Source organism: Sarcophilus harrisii, chromosome 3 (assembly GCF_902635505.1).
Source record: "Sarcophilus harrisii chromosome 3, mSarHar1.11, whole genome shotgun sequence".
Taxonomy (NCBI): Eukaryota; Metazoa; Chordata; class Mammalia; order Dasyuromorphia; family Dasyuridae; genus Sarcophilus; species Sarcophilus harrisii.
Genome location: NC_045428.1, coordinates 517,803,861 through 517,824,104, shown reverse-complemented (window position 1 = coordinate 517,824,104; position 20,244 = coordinate 517,803,861). Strand labels below are relative to the sequence as shown.

The 20,244-nt window shown below is 35.9% G+C and overlaps 2 protein-coding genes across 3 annotated transcripts in view; both read left to right on the top strand.

The window, feature by feature from the left end:
- Positions 1 to 2,562: 2,562 nt before the first annotated feature.
- LOC105750097 (tripartite motif-containing protein 64-like) overlaps positions 2,563 to 20,244 on the top strand; it is a 95,277-nt gene continuing 77,595 nt past the window's right edge. The window contains exon 1 of one of the 2 annotated variants that reach the window (XM_031961911.1): positions 2,563 to 2,718. The gene's annotated coding sequence lies outside the window, so the exon portion shown is untranslated. Of the gene's footprint in view, positions 2,719 to 2,931; positions 2,998 to 20,244 lie in introns of those variants that run through there. The other variant, XM_031961910.1, reaches the window with a different exon arrangement.
- LOC105750171 (tripartite motif-containing protein 43-like) lies at positions 7,158 to 19,174 on the top strand. Its single transcript, XM_031961912.1, has 6 exons — positions 7,158 to 7,565; positions 9,786 to 9,893; positions 15,243 to 15,524; positions 15,785 to 15,807; positions 15,977 to 16,074; positions 18,354 to 19,174. The coding sequence occupies exons 1-6, from the start codon at positions 7,164 to 7,166 to the stop codon at positions 18,575 to 18,577; spliced, it is 1,137 nt and encodes a 378-aa protein (XP_031817772.1). The 5' UTR covers positions 7,158 to 7,163; the 3' UTR covers positions 18,578 to 19,174.

Sequence of the window (20,244 nt, the reverse complement as noted above, 5' to 3'; positions counted from 1 at the left end):
TCCTTTTTGAACATAGGACTTTGCCTTATTCTTTATCATTCTTTATCAGTGTCCCTATTTTCTTAATTTTACACTACAGATCCCCTTAACATGGTGCTCCATTGTGTCATTAAGCTCTAATTCTGATGAAGAGGTCATATCCTTTCTATTCATAAAGGCCAACTCCTCTATTAGGGGCCATTATTCCAGCTTTTGCCATCTTCCCAATCTTTTCAATGAATCATACTCTTGAATATTCAATCTTCCATTTCAATGGCCCCTATTTTCTTTCCTACAAATATGTTCAGGTGTTCACATCATGAAAAAAAATTTATACTTGCCCCAACAATCACATCAATATATTTTCTTCTTTCTCTTTCCTTTTGCAGCCAAATTAGAAAAAAAAGTTACTTAGTTATCTCCATTGCTTCACCTTAGAGTAAAATTTGTGTTCTTTCAATCTGATTTTTAATCTCAATACTTACATGAAGCTTCTCAGGTTCATCAATAATGCCTAAATTGCTCAAATCAATGCCCTCTAATCACTCCTCTTTTTTACTGACCCTTTTGCAGCATTTGACTCTATTGAATACTATTGAAACCCCTCTTGTTATATAAAGGTTTATACAGTGCGATGTTCTTTCTTGATTTTTCCTGCCTGGGCATTTTTTTTAACAACCTTTTTCTAGATGATCAACCATATCACAAATCCTAAATGTGAATGTCCGCCAAGATTCTGTACTGCTCTTTTTTCTTTCTAGGAACATCTTTCTTAGTGGGTCTTATTACCTCACATGAGTTTAATAACTATCTCTGTGGACAAATCTCACATTTCTAAATTCAAACCTCCTGCTTCTATTAAGGTCTAGGCTTTCATCAGCTATCTTATAGATACCTGTATCTTAATGTCCATCAAGCAACTTAAATCCACTATTTCCAAATTTGAACTTTCTACCTATTCTCTAAAACTGCCTTTTGTTTTCCAAGATTTATATAATATATAAGTAATAATACTTTTATTATTACTTTTCCTGAGAGTATAGAAAAAGTTCCATTCACTAGTGTTTTCACAGTATGTCTTCCTTGCACAGGATTTACTGCCTCCATACTTGTTCCTCTTACTTTTCCTGAGAGTATAGAAAAAGTTCCATTTGTTGAGGTGTTGACCACATGTTGAGGTCTAGATTTGGGGTACTTAAATGAAATCAAGGTTTAGTTAGGTCTAGTGGCAGGTTTGGGGTATAGGGAGTCAAACAGAGTTCCCCTGCAACCCCCTTGGATTCGGCGCAAGGATATGGCAGTATATGAGGTCTAGTAGCGGTGTGGAATTCCCAATAAAAGCATTTATTGGCCCGGAGAGCTAGATTGATAAAAGAGGTTTATTATTGAGTTTAGAAGTAGGAGATAGGTGACGGTAGAGATAAGGAGGGCACTGGACAGAGGGTCCAGTGGACAGAGAGTCCTTACATGGCTGGCATGCTTGGAATCTCTGCAAAGAGGGGTTCCCAGCGGCCCTTTTAAGTTGGAGATTTAGCTCTAGGGGCTTTGGGGTGTAGCCCCAAAGTTGGCTCAGATCCAGGTGGGGTTGGGACAGGTCCGGATCTTCTATTGGATTTCAAAGTGACCAGGATTTGTGAGTCAAAGGGTAATTTACATTAACTAAGGGGGGGTTGGGAATCAAAGATTGGAATCTTTACCGCATCACATTCACTAGTGTTTTCACAGTATGTCTTCCTTGCATAGGATTTACTGCCTCCATACTTGTTCCTCTTAGGATAAAGACCTTTTATACACAGGCTGAGTTCAAATCTTTCACAAGGATTTTCATCCTCCTACTCATTAGCTACCACTCCTTATATTATTTGCTGTTATATATTTTGTAATGATATTCCTGCACACACATTGTATGTATCCCCTTTAATACAGTGCCTAGCACATATGCTTAAGAAATGTTTAGTGAAGAGTGAAATATATTGAAGTTTATGAACAGTCTCCATGAGACTTGTCTCTTGCCCTTTGAGCAATAGGCATTTTCAATTCCTCAGAGAATTTTTATGTCCAACCTCCCTGGAAGCATATTGCTTTTATAAAGATGGGCCTTTTTTAAAAAAAGAAGGGGGGATTATTAAAAAGAATTGAGTAATGTTCTAAATGCCATCAAAATTTCTTTCCTTTTCTTCAATGTTCTGTGTAGTTTATGACATAGCTTTATGGGACATCCATCAAAATACAAAATATAAGTGAAAATGAAGTACATTTGAGGTAAAATGGGGTCTATTTCATCAAGGTAGATGGTTATAGTGGATTCTGGTCCCAGTCAAGGGGTGGATGGATAGTCATGGTGGCTCTGGAATTCCTGGCTGATCATCAAGTGGTCAGCACTCCATAAAGTTATTTTAGGTCTGTCAGTGTGGCAGTGACTGGCCCCCCAGGCTAGAGGTCAGATTGAGGAGAGGGTCCTCTTATAAATTTAAAAATGGGGATACTGCTGCCAGGTACTCTCACGTAATTCCAGGATTGGTCTCAGCTGCTGAGAAGGCAGTATTGTATGCAGTTATCTCAAGGCTAGCTCTGATTAAGCACAGGATATGGGACTCAGAGAAGAAAGAATGGAGATCAAATTTATTTAAGAAGGGGATGGGGGTATTGTAAGCATCTTCCTGGAGATCTCCAGAGTAATATCCACAGAGTGAAAGATGTGCTGAAATCAGCTTTTAATAGATGGTTCAAATTTTCATTGTAAGTATTTGTCCTTGAAAAATTGGCAATTTAGTATAGATTACAAATCTGGCTTGGTTTACAGTTTTACTGCTTGTCTAGACTTAAGAAAATAATGAAGATAACATTAGTACTGTAGATTAAACTTAAGTACTTTATATATAACCCCTCACCTCTCTGACAGAGTGATGGTTAAACATTTATTGGCACACTCCGGAGTGGAATTCCTTGGAACTCAGTAAATGATCTTGGGTCTGAGGAAAAGAGGATTCTGATTGTTACTTTATGTCTTTAACTGAGGTATGGGAATGTAGCTGGGATGGGGTAACTGATTATTGGGTTCACTGTCAACAGATGGATGGGATGCTTTATATCGCTGCTTAAGTGATTGAAGTAAGTGGAGTGGATGGGGCTTAGAGGAAAGACAGTGTATATGACAGTGTACATGAGGAGAGAAAAAAGGAGCCTTTTTTTTTTTTTAGTGGGAGTGAGGTACAAGTTCACCTTGCAGAAATGCTGTAATCTAAGTCAGGATGATTGGGCACTGATCAGCTGCTTGGAAGCACCTAGTTGGTCTTGGCCAGGTGGCCTTAAATCCTTATAGCTGCAAAGGGATCCAAGTGTGTATCAGTGTATTTCCCAAAGTCCTATTGAACCCCTCTTAGGGGTTGAATAGTATTCAAAACTTTCTTATTAAGAGTTTATTCAATGTGATGTTCTCTTGTTTTTTTGTTTTTTTTTTTTTTTCTGTACTGTTTTTTTCTTTCTTTCTTTCTAGGAACTTTTTACTTTTCAGCTTTCCTTTAGATTACTGGTAGATTTTTAAAATCTCTTTCCTCTAGTTTTAAGAGATCTGTATAGATTTTATTTTATGATTACTAAAATATGATATCTAGATTTTTTTTTTCGGTCATAACTTTCAGGTAGGGCAATGATTCTAAAATAATCTCTCCTTGACTTATTTTTAAGCTCAAATATTTTTTTCTATCCCCCTATTTTTTTAGACTTTTAATTTTGTTTTGCCACCTCTTGATGTTTCATGGAGTCATTAGCTTCTCTTTGGTCAATTTCAATTGTCAAGGAGATACTTTCTTTGATAAGCTCTTGTATTTGTTCCATTTAAAAAAATATATTACTTTGTATCTTCCACAATTTTCATTCTTTTACAATTTTTCCTCTACTATTTTCATTTGAAAATAAATCATTTTAGCTTTTTAAAAAACAAAATCTTGCTTTAATTCTTTTAAAAATTCTTAATGGACTTGTGTCCAAGTTACATTTTTCTTTGAGGGTTTGCTAAATGTTTGAGCCTCTGGCTCCTTCTTACCATAGTAATTTCCTTCTTATCTTAATAGTTCTCTATAATGAGGCTCTTTTTGTTTTATTATTCTTCCCATCTTCCATTTTCCATCTTGACTTTGAAGTTTGTTGATTCCAGATTCTTTTGGGAGGGGTGTCTGGCCTGGGCTTCTGTTAATTTATATGTTTTTAATGCATGTACAACTTGGGCTGGGGGACTTACACGTTTCTTTGTAAACCCAAAGTAACATGAATTTGGTATAAGTCTGCTCACTGCAAGTTCCTTCTTCAGATCTGTCAATTTGTTTCTAATTGGTAGTTTTAGTATTCTGCAGCTGGAATCAGAGTGTCTCAACTTCAAGATCCCCTTTAATTGGGGATTCCTGCCTGTGATAGTCAATTGCAATTTTTCTCTCCTGTAAGAGTCTAAAACTGAGTTTTCCTCCTGGGATCAGAACCAGATAGCTGTGATTTATTTCTGGAACTTGTTCCTCACTCAATACAAATCTAAGGCCCATACTCCCAACCACTCTTCTCCATTTTGATCTGTGACATGGAACTGAGTAGTGAGTGATAGTTGCCAAAGGCCATGTATTCCTGGATTCCAACCTAATTCAGGGACCCTTGGGATCTTTTCCCAAACCAGTGTTTCCTGCCTCAGTGCCCAGTGATAGCCTTCTTTCACGTAATACTACTGGCCAGATCCTGTCCTCAGGGAATGTAGACTTTTTTTGTTTGTTTGTCTTGCTAAGCTGCCCTGGCCTGAAAACTGACTAACTCAAATTTTATTAATCAGAATTATATCTGGTACATTTCCTAGATATTTGTGGAAGAATTTTGTTGACCATTAGATTATTCTGCTTTTTATTCTGTCATTTTGACCCCAACTCCCCATTTCCACTCCCAATTTTTATTTTTTATTCCCTGGCTCCTCAATGCTTACAAACATGTTCTATCTCCCCCCCCCCCACTCATTCTTTAAGAAAATAAAATAAAAAGCTAACTTTCATTCATTTGATTCTACTAGCCCTCTCTATCTCCCTTCTCTTTCATAGCAAACTTCCTAGAATTCAATGTTTATGTGATTGCACAAGTGCAATTTATATCAAATTGCTTGCCTTCTTGGTGAGGGGAATGGGAAGAAGGGGAGAAAATTTTAAAACTTAAAATCTTTTAAAAACAAATGTTGGAAATAATCTTTACATGTGATTGGTGGGGGGCGGGGAATGAAATACTATTTACACAAAAAAGAAAATACTATAAGTTAAGAATCAACTGTTAGAGGCAGAGATTACAATTCCCAATAAATATAATTATTTTTGGTTATTAAATGAAACATCTAGAATATTTAGAGGAAAAAAAATTCTACAACCTGACTTCTTTCCCACTACTCAAAAAACCCCAAAACAACAAACTTGCCAATAGTAACCTTAAGGAAAGTATCTTTATAGATTATATTCAGTTGTCTTTTCTTCAGATACTCATTACTTTTGGACCTCTGCAAATGTTGACTAGTAACTACCTACTCTTTGAATAGTCAGTCCTCCCTCCTTGAGTTTCTCCAGATTTCTCAGATTGATAGGGAGAATCAAGTTCAAGTACAGTTTCATTATTCCTCATGATAACATCTATTTTATTAGTCCCTTCTACAAAGACTATAAATACTCTTCCTATATCTATAAGAAGTAAATGTAATATTGTAGGAAATGATATTTGAAATAACAGTAGTGATTGTCTTTCTGAAGTATTTTTCTCTGTGGACTCCGGAGGCGTGTGAGTATGTGAGTGTGGGAACAATAAGACTTGACTCAGGCTGGCAGCTTATTATTCTAAGGTAAGTATTGGGACAAAACCAAGTACTGTCAGGTCATTCAACAAAAGGATATGGAACAACATAGTACAGCTACACCATAACTACTTGGTTTCTGTGTGGAAATAAGATTACCCTGCAAGGCTGAGTGTAGTATTTCTTTCATGAGCCATTTGCCACTTATTTTAACTTTTTGGGGAGGTGGGGGAATAGAATTCTTCAGAGATTTTAATCAGTATCCCAAATGAACTAAATGGTTTAATTGTGTTGATGGGAGTACAAAAATGGCAGACTAGAGTTAGAAAGCACAAGGAGGAGGCTATTATAGTGGTCTAAACAGATAAATGAAATGTAGAGATAGTCAAGACTTAGTAACTAACTGAAGGAATTGGGAGAATAATGATGATGAGAGTGAATCTGTTTAGATTTCTTAAAACTTATTCTCCTACTTGCATTAGAGAAGCTAAACCAAAAGGTATTCTTGCCTCTCTCTCACAGGAAGCTCTATCTCCATTCTTTGTACAGGATTTTCTCATGCCCAGAATATTCTCTCTATTCACATCAGCCTCTTAGAAAGAAAAAATCCCTACTCTCCTTTAAAGCTCTGTAGGCCTATCTTCTACTTGAAGCCCTTGCTGATTTTATATAGCTACTCTAATCCTCATTTCCATTTGTATTTTTTTTGTATGGTGTTAAATATTATATATCATTTTCCCTTTAGAGTATAAACTCCTTGAGGGAACTTTCTAAATCATAGTGTGTCTGGAACAGGGTAGATGCTTAATAAATGACTGTTGATTGAATGACTGATTAGGTGATGAGAAGGATTGCAGTGTCTTTCATGAAAGTAGAAATTAGGATGAAGGCTAGTTTGGGACTGGAAGATATGAGTTCCATTTTGAATGTTAAGTTAGAAAGCTGTGGGTCTAATAAGTATTGATGACTAGGTGGTTAGCAGTAGAGACAATAATTTTCCTTCCTCCAATTGAAAAAATAATCACAAATTGTTCAAAAGCTTCATATAGCAGTTTTATTGAAATGAGAATTGTGATAAAAATCAACAAGGATAATTAGTGTGTTGAATTAGATTAATTTTGATGGATTATAGTCATGGCCAATATAAATGGCTTCCTCTTTATGCATTCTTCTTCACCACAGTTTTTTAGGATTAGATTATTTGAGGACTATCTTTGTTGATAATTCCTCCAAAATGATTATGAAAATTGCTTCTGATAAGCATCTTTTTCAGCTATAGGATAAGGAAGTAGGAATTTTACTTATCTGTTTGAAGGGAGAGGATAGGCAGGAAGCTAGAGAAAGATTCCTACCACATTTTCTCATTTTCTCATTCAGGCTCATGGCTTCAAAAGAAATAGTTTCAGATCCCCAGGATCTGCTCACCTGTGCCATTTGTAAGGTCCATCTTTCAGACCCAACAACTGAAGCCTGTGGACACAGTTTTTGCCAATCCTATCTCAGCAGTAGGAATGAAGTTTCCATGCCTTTGTCCTGCTCTGAATGTCCAGAAGTATCACAGTCACAAGCTTTTAAAGACACTTCAAGGAAAAGCAATATGGCCGTCATTGTCACACAATATGAGCAATATCCTGAGAAAGCCAGCAACTGTGAAAAACATCAAGAGACCCAGAAGCTCTTCTGTATGAATGACCAGACCTTCCTCTGTATGTTCTGTTCAAAATCCCAGGAGCATGAAACTCATGAAGTCTGTTCTATGGAAGAGGCTGCTGAGGACTACAGGGTAAGAACATGACACAATGGCAATTCTCCAGAGATCTTCATAATCTGATAGTGTTTTCCTCATTGTTATTTTGACTGCTCCTATATTAATCTTTTAAAAAAAAAATTTTGTTTTCAAAATACATGCAAAGATAATTTTCATCATTCACCCTTGTAAAATCTTGTGTTCCAAATATTTTTCATCCCTTCCTCTACTCCCTCCCTTAGACAGCATTCCAATATATGTTAAACCTCTGCAATTCTTTTATATACATTTTTGCATTTATCACATCACACAAGAAAAATCAGACCAAAAAGGGAGGGGGGAAGGAAAAAAACTGGGCAAATATTATCAAAAAAGGTAAAAATATTGTGTAATGATCCATACATGGTTCCCATAGTCCTCTTTCTGGATGCAGTTAGCTCCTTCCATCACAAGTCCATTGAAATTGGCCTAAATCACTTCCTTGTTGAAAAGAACCAAGTCCATCCCAGTTAATCATCAAATAATCTTCTTTTTATTGTGTATAATGTTGTCTTGATTCTGTTCATTTCACTTAGTATCAGTTCATGTAAACCTCTCCAGGCTTTTCTGAAATTGGCCTGTTCATTATTTCTTATAGAACAGTAATATTCTATTGCATTCATGTCCTACAACTTATTCAGCCATTCCCCAACTGATAGGCATCCACTCAGTTTCCAATTCCTTGCCAATACAAAAAGGGCTGCCACAAACATTTTTGTATATGTAGGTATTTTTCCCTATTTAGTGATCTCTTTGGGATATATATCCAGTAAAGAAACTGCTGGATCAAAGGGTATGTACAGTTTAATAGCCCTTTGGTCATAGTTACAAATTGTTCTCCAGAATCAATCACTCAATCAACTCCACCAACTGTACTAGTGTCTCAGTTTTCCCATATTGCCACCAACATTGTTGTGTCCTGCTTTCTAGAGCCCCCATTCCGGGGTGATTAAAATAGTCCGTTCTATGTATTCTGATGGAAGTGGATTTCTTTGACAAACAGAAGATCTAACTCTGTTTCAATTGATCAATGATGGACAGAAGCAGCTACACCCAAAGAAAGAACACTGGGAAATGAATGTAAACTGCATTTTGGTTTTTCTTCCCGGATTATTTTTACCTTCTAAATCCAATTCTCCCTGTGCAACAAGAGAACTGTTCGGTTCTGCACACATATATTGTATCTAGGATATACCATAACATATTTAACATGTATAGGACTGCTTGCCATCTGGGGGAGGGGAGGGAGGGAAAAGTCAGAACAGAAGTGAGTGCAAGGGATAATGTTGTAAAAAAAAAAAAAAAAAAATTACCCAGGCATGGGCTCTGTCAATAAAAAGTTATAATTATTTTTTAAAAAATACTCCATCCTAGTGGAGAAGTGATGAGATAGGACTCCTGAGAATGGTAGGGGAAACTGAGTCCATTTATTACAAGGTCTTTCCCCCTTTTATACCCTCATACCCTTATGTAACAAAACACTGTACATATGCTAAGTATATACTGCACATGTGAAACCACATAAATAACTTGCTATTGTATGTAGTTTGCCACCTAGTATCACTCTTCCATCTGGTATCATTTTGCTTCAATCACAACACAGTATTATCACCACCCTCTGACTTCTCAGGAAAGCCGAGAGCCCTTAGGAGAGATGGGGCACTGAACCAGATATTGTCAGCAGGTTCCCTCTGGGCTGAAGGGTCTTATATTTCACCAGAGTTTCCCAACTGTCTGTGTCTACATTTATCATTATCTTTTCTTGTCATCTTAGTCAATCTGAGAGGTGTGCAGTAGTACCTCAATGTCTTAATTTGCATTTCTCTAATCAATAGTGATTTAAAGCATTTTTTCATATGACTAAAAAGGATTTTAATTCATCTGAAAACTCTCTATTCATATCCTTTGACCATTTATCAATAGGAGAATGGTTTATATTCTTATAAATTCTAGTCAGTTCTCAATATAGTTTTGAAATTAACCCTTTATCAGAATCCTTGTATGTAAAAAATTTTCCCCCAGTTTTCTGCTTCCCTTCTAATCTTTCCATATTAATCTTTTTCCTAGAAGCCTCTATAAATCAAATGATCTCCTTGCTAGCTTCTCCAGGGTTCCACATGTCCTTGCTAGCTTTCCAGGGATTCTGGATATTTTAACTCCATACTCTTAGAATTTTTAACCTTCTTACTATAGTAATTGTACTCCTTTCTCTTACAGAAGAGACTACAAGATAATCTGAAACTTTTAGATGAAAATTTAAAAGATGTCAAGAAGCTAATGCATGAGGAGAAAGAGGTCCCTCGGACTTGGGCTGTGGTGTGGACAGTAAGTATATCTGGCTCAGTTCTTGCCAATAACTTTGTTATCTCTGATTTTTATAACCCTATCAAATAGATGAGGAAACTGAGGCACAAAAGAGCTAAATTATTTCTCCACATTCTTCTGGGTAGTGATTATAGAAAACTAGAATCAAACCTAAGTCTTAAGTAATTCCAAATTTTGTGTTTTGTGTTGCACTATCTTTGAAAGCAAAACTAGTCTTTGTTGGGATAGCTAGGTGGCAAAGTGGATAGAGCACCAGCTCTGAAAGCAGGAGGAGCTGAGTTCAAATCTGGTATCAGACACTTAACACTTCACACTTCCCAGCTTTGTGACCCTGGGCCTCAACTAAAACAAAACAAAACTAGTCTCTCTTTGCATTGTTCTTCCTGACTACCAAACTTTGTTTTGTTGCTTCAGACCCTTCAGCTTTTAAAAGCACAGCAAGGTGGGAGTGAAGCTGTAGCAGAGTTCTACAGAATCCCAGAATTTGAGTGTTAAGGGACCTCAGTATTCTTTTTGTCCAATCTATAACTGAAAATGATTCTGACTATTGCATAGTTTGATAAGGGGTCATCTAGTTTCTGCTTGAAGACCTTTAAAGAAAGGGAATTCTCTACTTTTCAAGGTGTGTGTGTGTGGGGGGGGAAGGCAAAGAACTTACAGCACATATTGATCAGAGACTGTTAAAGTAGATCGAGCCTATTGTCCTCAGTTTTGGCTTCTCTGGAATCACATGGTTTTAGATAAGGCCTGGACTATGTTCCATTGTCCAACGTGGCCGAAGAAGCTGTATATCGCCTTGACTATTACATTCCACTGACCAACTAGAGGAACAGTAGACTTATGTGACCAATCACAAGATATAGAGGGCGGGATTTTGGAGGTTCTTTGTCTAAAATGTATAAAAGCTGTAAGCATTTTTAAGGCTCTGGCCCTATCCTGCTGTGAAATTTTGCTCGCACACCAGGATGGGGTCTGCTTCTCGAGATTCTAATAAATAATTCTGCTTTCTATGAGTGATTTCTGAGTAGTCAATTTGGGTAGGTATTTTTGTCCCAAACAAAGGTAATCCATTATACTTTAAGAAGTTTTCCCTGCTTTTTGCAACTTCTGCTCCTTGTTCATGGTTCCTCTCATAGTGTTGGACCAAACAAAACTAATTTCTCTTTCCTATGACAATCTTTCATATTTTAGGTTTTTTTCAATTTAATAGTATTTCTTTTTCTTTCTTTCTTTTTTTTCTTTCCTTTTTTTTTTTTCCCCAATTACATGTTCCTTCTCATATTTGAACACTAATGTGGGTCTTCCCCTCAGTGTTCTGTTCTTCTGGCTATTCAATCATCCCCTGTTCCTTCATCCAATACTCATGATTTGGATTTAGAGACCTACAGCATCTTAAATACCTTCATTTGGATTCCCTCTGGTTTATTAATGACACTTAGAACTAAACAAGATGCTCTAGAAGATGGCTGAGGATAAACCATAATACCTCCTTTCCTCAGTCCTGTCTTTTTTAAGGTATCCCCATATTGCATTTTGTTTTTATTTTTTTGGTTTTGCTGTACCACACTGTTGCCATTCATTAAAATTTCCAGATATTTTTTAGATAAAGTCCTGTCTCATCATTCTTCCCTAAATACTAAGGAAACTGATTCTTTTGTACACAATTGTAAGAACTTTATTTGTTCATATAAATTTTATCTTACCAGATTCAGGCTACCAAGATCTTTGTGACTCTTAACTTTCATCCATTGTATTACCTTTTCCTACATCTTTGTTTCACTTGAATGTGAGCATGTATAGCTCCTATACCTTTATCCAAGACCTTGATAAAGGTGATAACTAACCCAGACCCAAGCAAAGAAAGATCCTTGGATGCTGTATTAGGACCCTTCAGCCCAGCTGACAGTAAAACATCAAAAACTACTTTAGAATTCTAACAAACTACTTCTGAGTCTATATAATTTCAACTTCACATCTTTTCATTTTTTTCACAAGAATAATAGGAAAACTTGATCAAATACTTTACTAAAATCTAGATACACTTCCCCCCCTCTATGTAATACTCATAGTAGGTTAGAAACAATGTCAAATAGGACCTTGGAGTAAAATGCCATGCCTTGTTCCTGTTTCCTTTCTAATCAATCAGCCAAAGATTTCTTAAGCAATTACTATGTGCTAGGCACTATGCTATACAAAGAGAGGCAAAAGATGGGTCCTATCCTCAAGGAGCTCATAATCTAATGGAATAGACAATAAATTAAATGTCTAAACAATTTGCAGTCAGGATGAATAAGAAATAATAAGAGAGAAGGCATTACACAAAGAAAAAATGAGAAAGATTTTCTTAGAAGATATGAATCTAGTTTAGATTTGAAGAAAGCCAGGGAATTCAGGAGGCAGAGATGAGGAACAAAAGCATTTCAGGCACAGGGGACAGCCAAAGAAAGTGCTTAGAGTGGAGGGATGGAGCACCTTATTTATGAAATAGCAACTTGGCCAGTGTCCCTGAATCAAAGAGAATAGGGTAGGAAATATGATATAAGATATTGTAATATTCTTCTCTAAAATGTAATGTTCTCTGGGAATAGATTTCTTGGGGGGCTTCTGGAGGCAGCCTTCATTTCAGTTCAGTAATTACCCTAAATGCAGCCAGGGATTAAGGTCCAAATTCTTTATTGTCTCTTTCCAAGTCTTGTCTCCTTTTTTTGGGGCCAGGTTAGCTTTCTCAGAGGGCTTTTGTAGTCTTGGTTCCAAGAACTTGAACTCTGGTTTCTGAATCTCCCCAACTGAATCCTGGTTGAGGCTCCTAGTTTATATATGCTCTCTTAAAGGTGTGAATCTTGTAGAATTCTGATAAGTGCTAAGTACATGCACTGAAGTAGAAAACTGTTAAATACCATGCTAAAAAATCATTGTCTCTATCAATTCCACTGACTTAGCACCTTGTTTTAAGTTCTGGCCCATAACAAGATATGAATAGCACATTTGAATGGAGAGGATTTTGTATTTGATCTTATTAGTGATAAGGAGCCACTGGAGTTTGGTCAAAGAGGTGATGGGGAAAAATCATTTTGATTCAGGAAAATCATTTTGATAGCTGAATGGATGGTAGACTAGAATTTAGAGAAAACTGAGGAAGATGTATTTACAAATATTGTAATAATAGATTTGTAAGTCTAAGTTATTACAATAATAATCCATGCTTACACTAGAGTGATAGAGTATCAGAGAGAGGGGCACATCCAAGAGATGTTGTAGAGGTAAAATCACTAATTCCTTTTCTAGCTATTCATCTATCATCTCTTTATAATTTTTGATGGGATAAACATTTTAAAACATTTTACTAATGCCTCATTGAGCAAAATACTAGGGATACAAGTACAAACAAAATAAAGTCCCTTCCTCCAAGGAATTTAGTCTAATGGCAAAAGACAATACTAAAGGGTACTGAAAAAGGAGATGAAAATTGAATTGAGAATGGCAACATCTCTTTTTTTAAAAGGCTGCCCTCCTATATCTATCTACCTTGTCACACTGGGCTGAGGGAGGGAAGATAAAACAAAATACTCATTTCAAGCCTGAATGGCCAACCCATACACATCTCAATATTGGTCCTGTTCAAAAATAACTTATTCTGCATATTGAGTTGGTATTGTCAGGATGTGGATAGAATTTTTTATCATTAATCTTTTAAACTCATGATTGATCATTGTACTGATCAGTTTTCAAGCTTTCCCAAATTGTATATTTTTATAATATTCTTGTGCTATGCATTGCTCTGGTTCTGCTCATTTTATTTTACATCTGTTCAGTGTCCTTAGATTTCTTTAAAACCATTGTTTTGATTTTTTTTTTTTTTTAAAGAATAATATCTATTACATTCACATACCACAATTGACCAATCATTCTCTAATTGCCCTCATTCTTTTTCATTTCAATTCTTTGGTGCTACACAAAGAACTGAAAAAAATTTGAATCATTTGAATAATTTTACTCTTTGTCTGTTTAAGGTATAGGCCTAATAATGGTATTGTGGGCCAAATGTTATATCAACAGTTTATCAATTTTTTGAGGGGCATAATTACAAAGTATTTTATGGAATAAATGAAACTATTTAAAACTCACCAACAGTTCATTAAGGTGCCTGTTTTCCCAAAGTTTCTCCAATATCTCTATTGAGGGTGTGAAAGAAAGCCTAAAAGTTGCTTCAATTTATATCTCTTTAGTTAAGTGATTTAGAATATTTTTTTTTCTTGGGGCTATTGATTGCTTCCCTTAAGAACTACCTGTTCATATTTTTTCCCTATTTACTCATTGGAAAATAACTCATTCTTATAAACTTGAGCCAAGTCCTTTTATATCTTGAACATGTCTTTTTTCAAAGAAACTTGCTACTAAGATTTTTTTTCCTAGCTTCCTATTTTTCTTCTAATTTAATTTTACATACTCAAAATTTGCTTTTAGGTTTAGCGATCATTTCTATCTCTTGTTTGGTCATGAACTTTATCTCTAACTATAAATCTAATAATTTATTTTATGGTCCTCTCATTTATTTATGATGTCTTAGTCTGTCATCTAGTATATCTTATTTCATGGCTTAAGGATTCATCCAAACCCAATGTTTGCTATATTATTTTCCACTTCAAACATATATTTTTGAGGATTCCTTCTAGAATTATCAAAGGAATTGGAATCAAACTTGCAGACTCTACTTATCCTTCAATATTCCACAACTCTGTATTCTTCAACTATCATCTTGAACTATCATCTTGAGATGGCTAATGCCAACCTATTGGCTATATTTATTGTATCATTTCCAGCACAGATATAATTTTCCTTGATGGAGGAAACAGAAGCAAAATAAGAAATAATGAATTGTACTTCCCTTTGTTTGCTTTAAAATCTTTTTTATACCAACCAAAGACCCTTCCCCCTATAACCTTGTTTATAGCTTTTTATGGACATCTTTCCCCCCATTTATACTTATACTATTCTCTATCCTAGACAATTCCCCCTTTTTCTCTTCACTGGAATTATTTTCTGACTGATTCCAGAATTTCATTCATACCAGGAGATACAGATAGCATCTTATAGATGTGCATCAAAGATTTAAGGATTCAAATCCATGTTTTCTAAATCTTCCTTAGTATAGTGGTTTTTCCAGTAAATCTCACATGAGCCAGACTAAAGTGAGGTTTGATCAGTCATTTTTTTTGTGTGTGTGTGTGTGTGTGTGTGTGTGTATATATGTGTATATATATATATATATATATATATATATATATATATATATATATATATATATATATATATATATATAAAATATCTGATGAACATATCCTACTGTAGGAACAAGTGGATATGTCAAAAGAAATGCTTAAGGAAAAATTTCAGGAGATAAGTGAATTTCTGAGTGATGAAGAAGAAGATGTACACAGCCTTGTGGAACTGGATGAAGAGGAAGATGAGATGTTTCAGAAACTGAAGGATCATGAGGCCCAGGAAGAAATAAAAAACATTCAGAAAAAGGAAAGTAGCAGACTCCAACTGTTGCAACATAGCAAAAACCTACGAGAGATGGTGTCAGAATTGGAAGAAAAGTCTCACATGTCAGATGGGGACCTGCTGCAGGTAGTCAAAATATGTACTGTTGTGGGGCAGATGTATTGGACTCCCAGAAAAAGTAGTCAAATCCAAAACAAAAAGTATTTTGTCTCTTCAATTTGCCTATCTGGACCTTGTTTCTCTCCTTAGTCTTCCATGTCTCTAGTCTTTAAGTTGCCCTTATTCTCCCTCTCTATCCACCCCCATATCCATAGAGTGTCCAAGTCTTTGTTAAATCAATTCATGCTATATACCAACTTATAATCTTTTCTCATTTCCTCTCCTAGGACATAGGAAACACTTTGAGCAGGTATGCAAACATTATGAACAAAGGTAATAAGTGAGTAGTTGGGGATGGAGGACAGAGGTTAGAGGAAGGCAAAACATTGACTGTATTTAAAACAGGGTAAGGAAGTCCTTGATGTCAAAGAGCAAAAGCTCATGAACAGAAATGGTAACAGAGTCTCTCTTTTCTATAGGAGTGAGTTACTGCTGCTACAAAAACCAGAACCTTTCACCCCAAAACTGAGTGATTCTTATTGTGTGGATTTAAGCAAATTTCTCAAGAAATTTCAGGGTAAGATCCAGCTCTTTGACTGTGAGTCTAGGTTTGAATTTTCTTCAAAAAGATAAATAATATACCTTTTGAATCTCTTAATTGTTAGAAATTTATTACCATATACACTAGGATATAAGTTGCAGGATAGTTGACATTTTACATTTGTTGCCTCGGCTAGAAAGCACAAACTACTCTATGAAACCACAGGTGTAGTCCAAAATGTTAAAAATCACATTAATAATGTCATTTGGACAACAGCCCAGATGAACAGTATGAGTGGGATCTAAACCCTGAAGTAAGAGTAAGGAATCAGTGAGAAACAAGGGAAAAAAAGTTTCACTGGGAGCTATATCTGTTGTAGCCCAGATGTCTAAAATCTCTAGGTACTAGTGGTGATGGTCCGATTTGATTTGAGAGAGCAGTGCCTGTAAGAACCCACAAAGATCTATTTCCTTGTTGAGCTGGAGGTAGAAAAGTGAGGGAGGAAAGGAAGGAAAAAAACATTTCTAAGCACCTGCTATATCATGTCCTGTGCAAAGCACTTTACAAATATCTCCTTTGATTTTTTACCACAACCCTGTGAGATAAGAACTGTTTTTCCCTCTTACAAATGAGGGAACTGAGATGCGCAGGATTTTTGACTTGCACAGACTCACACAGCTAAGTATCTGAGATCAGATTTGAACTTCAAGGTGTCTTCTAACTTTAATATTCTCAAAGAATATTATTCTCTAATAATTTAATATTCATTAAGATGACTTTTGGAAATGAAACCAACATTTAGCACTTTACATTTAGATTTTTATCACAGCTCAACAGATATCTTCCCTTTTTGTATTGTCTGGTTAGATATTTCTTTGAACAAAAAAAATAGAGCAAGATCCCCCAAATTTGGGGAGATTGTTCACCAAAAAAATAAAGAAATGGACTATAGATGTGAGACCTTTAGTGTATTAAAGAGATACTGTCTCAATTAATGAAGAAGCAAACATTTTTTTTCTTATGGAATTGATTTGTAGAATGAAAGATTTGTAGAGTTTTGGGGAAGTGTTTGGGAGAATGGGAATCACAATTCTCTAATAGATATAGAGAAGGTTAAAAAATCTGATTCTCTCCTCCTTTTAAATGAAGCTGTTTTATTATTTGCCTAGTAGAATTTTGGATTTATTTTGATGTTTGTCCAAAGTATACCTATACCGGAAAAACCAAGGGAATCTGAGTATTAAAAAGGGAAGGAAAGAACTGTTGGCCACAAAGATAGAACTGAAGTGTGTGAGAGTCATGGTCCATAGTAAGTTTGAAAGAATTCAAAGAGAATCTCCTATAGTCACAAAATAGTTTGTACCATAGCTGATGGACTAGTCTCTAAAAGACTAGCAATTAGAGTTTGGGGAGAGTTTTATATATTAGAAATTTGGGGGTTATTCAGTCTGTAAGCTAGCAGCCAACAAGATTGTAAATTTTAAAAGAAAGATAAGGAAGGCACCAAGAAATTTAATAATTAAGGAAAGGAGACAAGTAAGAGCTTTTACAAAAAGACAAATCAGAAGTTAGGATGGATGGTACTTTTATAGGAAACCAATAAGGACCAATAGAGATGAGATTTTATTGTTCCACATTCCTTAGTTAGATAATGCAGTTTTGAATAGACCCTGAACTCTGACCCTTAAGAATTGCTAGTCATTAAGAATAATGAATACAGAGTGAAGTCAAGTAAAAGGAAAATCTTTCAATCAAGGTTACCTGACTTTCCTACCTACAGCATATTCTTTTCTCATTGCTCTTCTCTGCATCCCACATTTCCCTGGTACTATAGTCCAGGACAATAGAACATATTTCTCCCCACTGGAGTACTATTCATAGGGTTGATGTCTATTTCCTGATTGCACTCATTTTGGACTCTGACTTCTCTACCATATCCCCTGGAATTTCATCACTGGGGAAATCTCATTTTGCAACATCTAAACTGGCTGTACTCCTCATGTACTGTCAGTACCCTCTAGCTTTTCTTATTAAGGAGGGGTCACAGAACAGACATATCTCTGTTTCCTATTTTGTTGTACTTTATTTTGGGCTTTTTTGATTTCTCCACAATGTACCTTTTATGGGCACCCTCCCAACCTACCTCTACCTTCTGAACTTTCTTTTATGTGCTGTCTTTTCCCCCTATAAGATGAATTACCTCCTTGAGGATGATGGGGATTGTTCTTTTCCTTAATTGTATCATCATTGCTTAGCATAGTTCCTGACACATGACAGGTGCTTAATGTCTATTTGGTGCTTTGTTCTCTCTGCAGAATCTCGACTGCTGGCATGCCACTATCCATATGAATTATCTGATGATAGGAAGAGGACTTTCACATTTGCTGATCTCTCTTCAGGACAAACATATATTGTTTATACCTCTGGAAGTATCCACTACATGAGTGGGAGAGAATTATCTATTATACCATTGGACATAGATAGCATTTCCCAAGAAGAACAAGCACAACCCATCTTTGCCTGCTACTGTGCCTATTGAAAGGAACATCCAATTTGTTACACTTTCTCCCTGAGTCCAAATAGGATGTCATCAGGTACAGTCATGCCTGGAGACATTGAGGATGAAACTATATCATCTCCTTATGCACATGAGAGGAGTCTAATTGAAGGAGAACATTGGAAGCTGATTTTACTCTCTCCACGTTAAGATAATTTTGGTTTTTTTCCCATGGAATTGTAAATGTAGTAGCATCTTTTATCATCTATACTTCTTAGCTATGTATGTAATGGTTTTGGGAAATTAGCAGCTTTTCCTTTCCTTTCCCCCTGCCCCCAATCTGATGTTTCTACCAAGGTTACTATCGATGGGAAAACGTCAGACATGGAATGAAAATTTGTTGTTGAAATCCCAAATATCATATACCTAGTACTCTTTTATCCATTAGCACACACACCTCTGTAATACCTTATCACATGATTATATATTTATGAATGTTATATACTCACCCACATCTATATGCACATATAGATAGCAAGCTATGTCCACTAAATTTGTTTAACTTTTTTTGATTCTACTATAAAATCATATCCAGTGCTTCTCAGCTGTGGGGGAAAAATAAATGAGAGGACAAACCAATCAAATTGTACTTATTTTTTATAACACTTTAGAGTTTTTAAGCATTGCTGCGTATGCTTTTATTTTCTTTATATCAAATCTGTAAGACGGGAAGACCAAAAAATGGTTTGGTAGAAACTAAGTTTAAGCCACTTTCTTAAACTATATGCCATGCGACATCTCTTAATTGACAGAATCATAATTTAAAACCTTCTTTCAGTTTTTCTAGAAATATTTAACAAAATTTCTCCGCCTTAATTCTGTTTCTATTGGTGGATTTGGTTGAGTACCCAAAAGGTTTTATTTGAGGAAAAGGATCAAAAGTAGAAACCAAAACTGTAATAGAATGTCTTATTTTGTTTTATTAAGCTCTTTATATTCCCCATTTCCTAAAACCTTTGGTTAAGTTTCCTATGCTATTCAGAAAGGATTGCGAGAGTTAATTGGGAGGACCACTTTCAATCTGATGTTCTGGTAAATAAACATTTTTCTACAACTTTCCAAAATCTAGACAACCAAAACAATTAAGTTTTGCATTGTAGCATTTGTAGAATTATGATACAATAACCCAGAATCAGCTCTTAATATCAGAGCTATCTCTAGAACATATCTGCTTAATATTCTTGTAGATAGTAGTCTAGAGAAGAGAGTGGGCTTTCCTATGTGTCTGACCTCTCCTTGGCTTCTTTTGCTTGATCTGCATGTAAATCATGCTGGCTTGTCCGTTGAGTATATATCCTAGACTCGAGGATATGTGTGATGACCGCATATTTTAAAATCAGCCGGAGTCAGGAATTCAGGTAAAGGGAAAATCTTCAATCTTTATTATCAGAGGTGAAGGGGGATGGGAAGTGAAGGAGGGATTGCGATAGCAATGTGTGCAGCTGTGTCAAGAAGCCACCCAGACATCTCTCTTCACTCTTCTCTCCACCCTTCTGCCTCCACCCACCAAAATCGTCATTTCCTATCCAACACATCAGGACTTGCACAAAGCGTGGGCGGGGGCCATTCTTTCTCCAAGCATATATATTAATAGAGAATGGTCCAATTACTCTTTAGCCTCACGTGCTTGGGACCTCAGTGCATCAACT

Bases quoted from the DNA above. Each gene is read 5' to 3' on its own strand.
- LOC105750171 (XM_031961912.1), top strand. From the start codon at position 7,164: ATGGCTTCAAAAGAAATAGTTTCAGATCCCCAGGATCTGCTCACCTGT. The intron at 7,566-9,785 runs GTAAGAACATGA...TTTCTCTTACAG, and splicing joins AGGCTGCTGAGGACTACAGG to AAGAGACTACAAGATAATCT. The intron at 15,525-15,784 runs GTAGTCAAAATA...TTCCTCTCCTAG, and splicing joins CAGATGGGGACCTGCTGCAG to GACATAGGAAACACTTTGAG.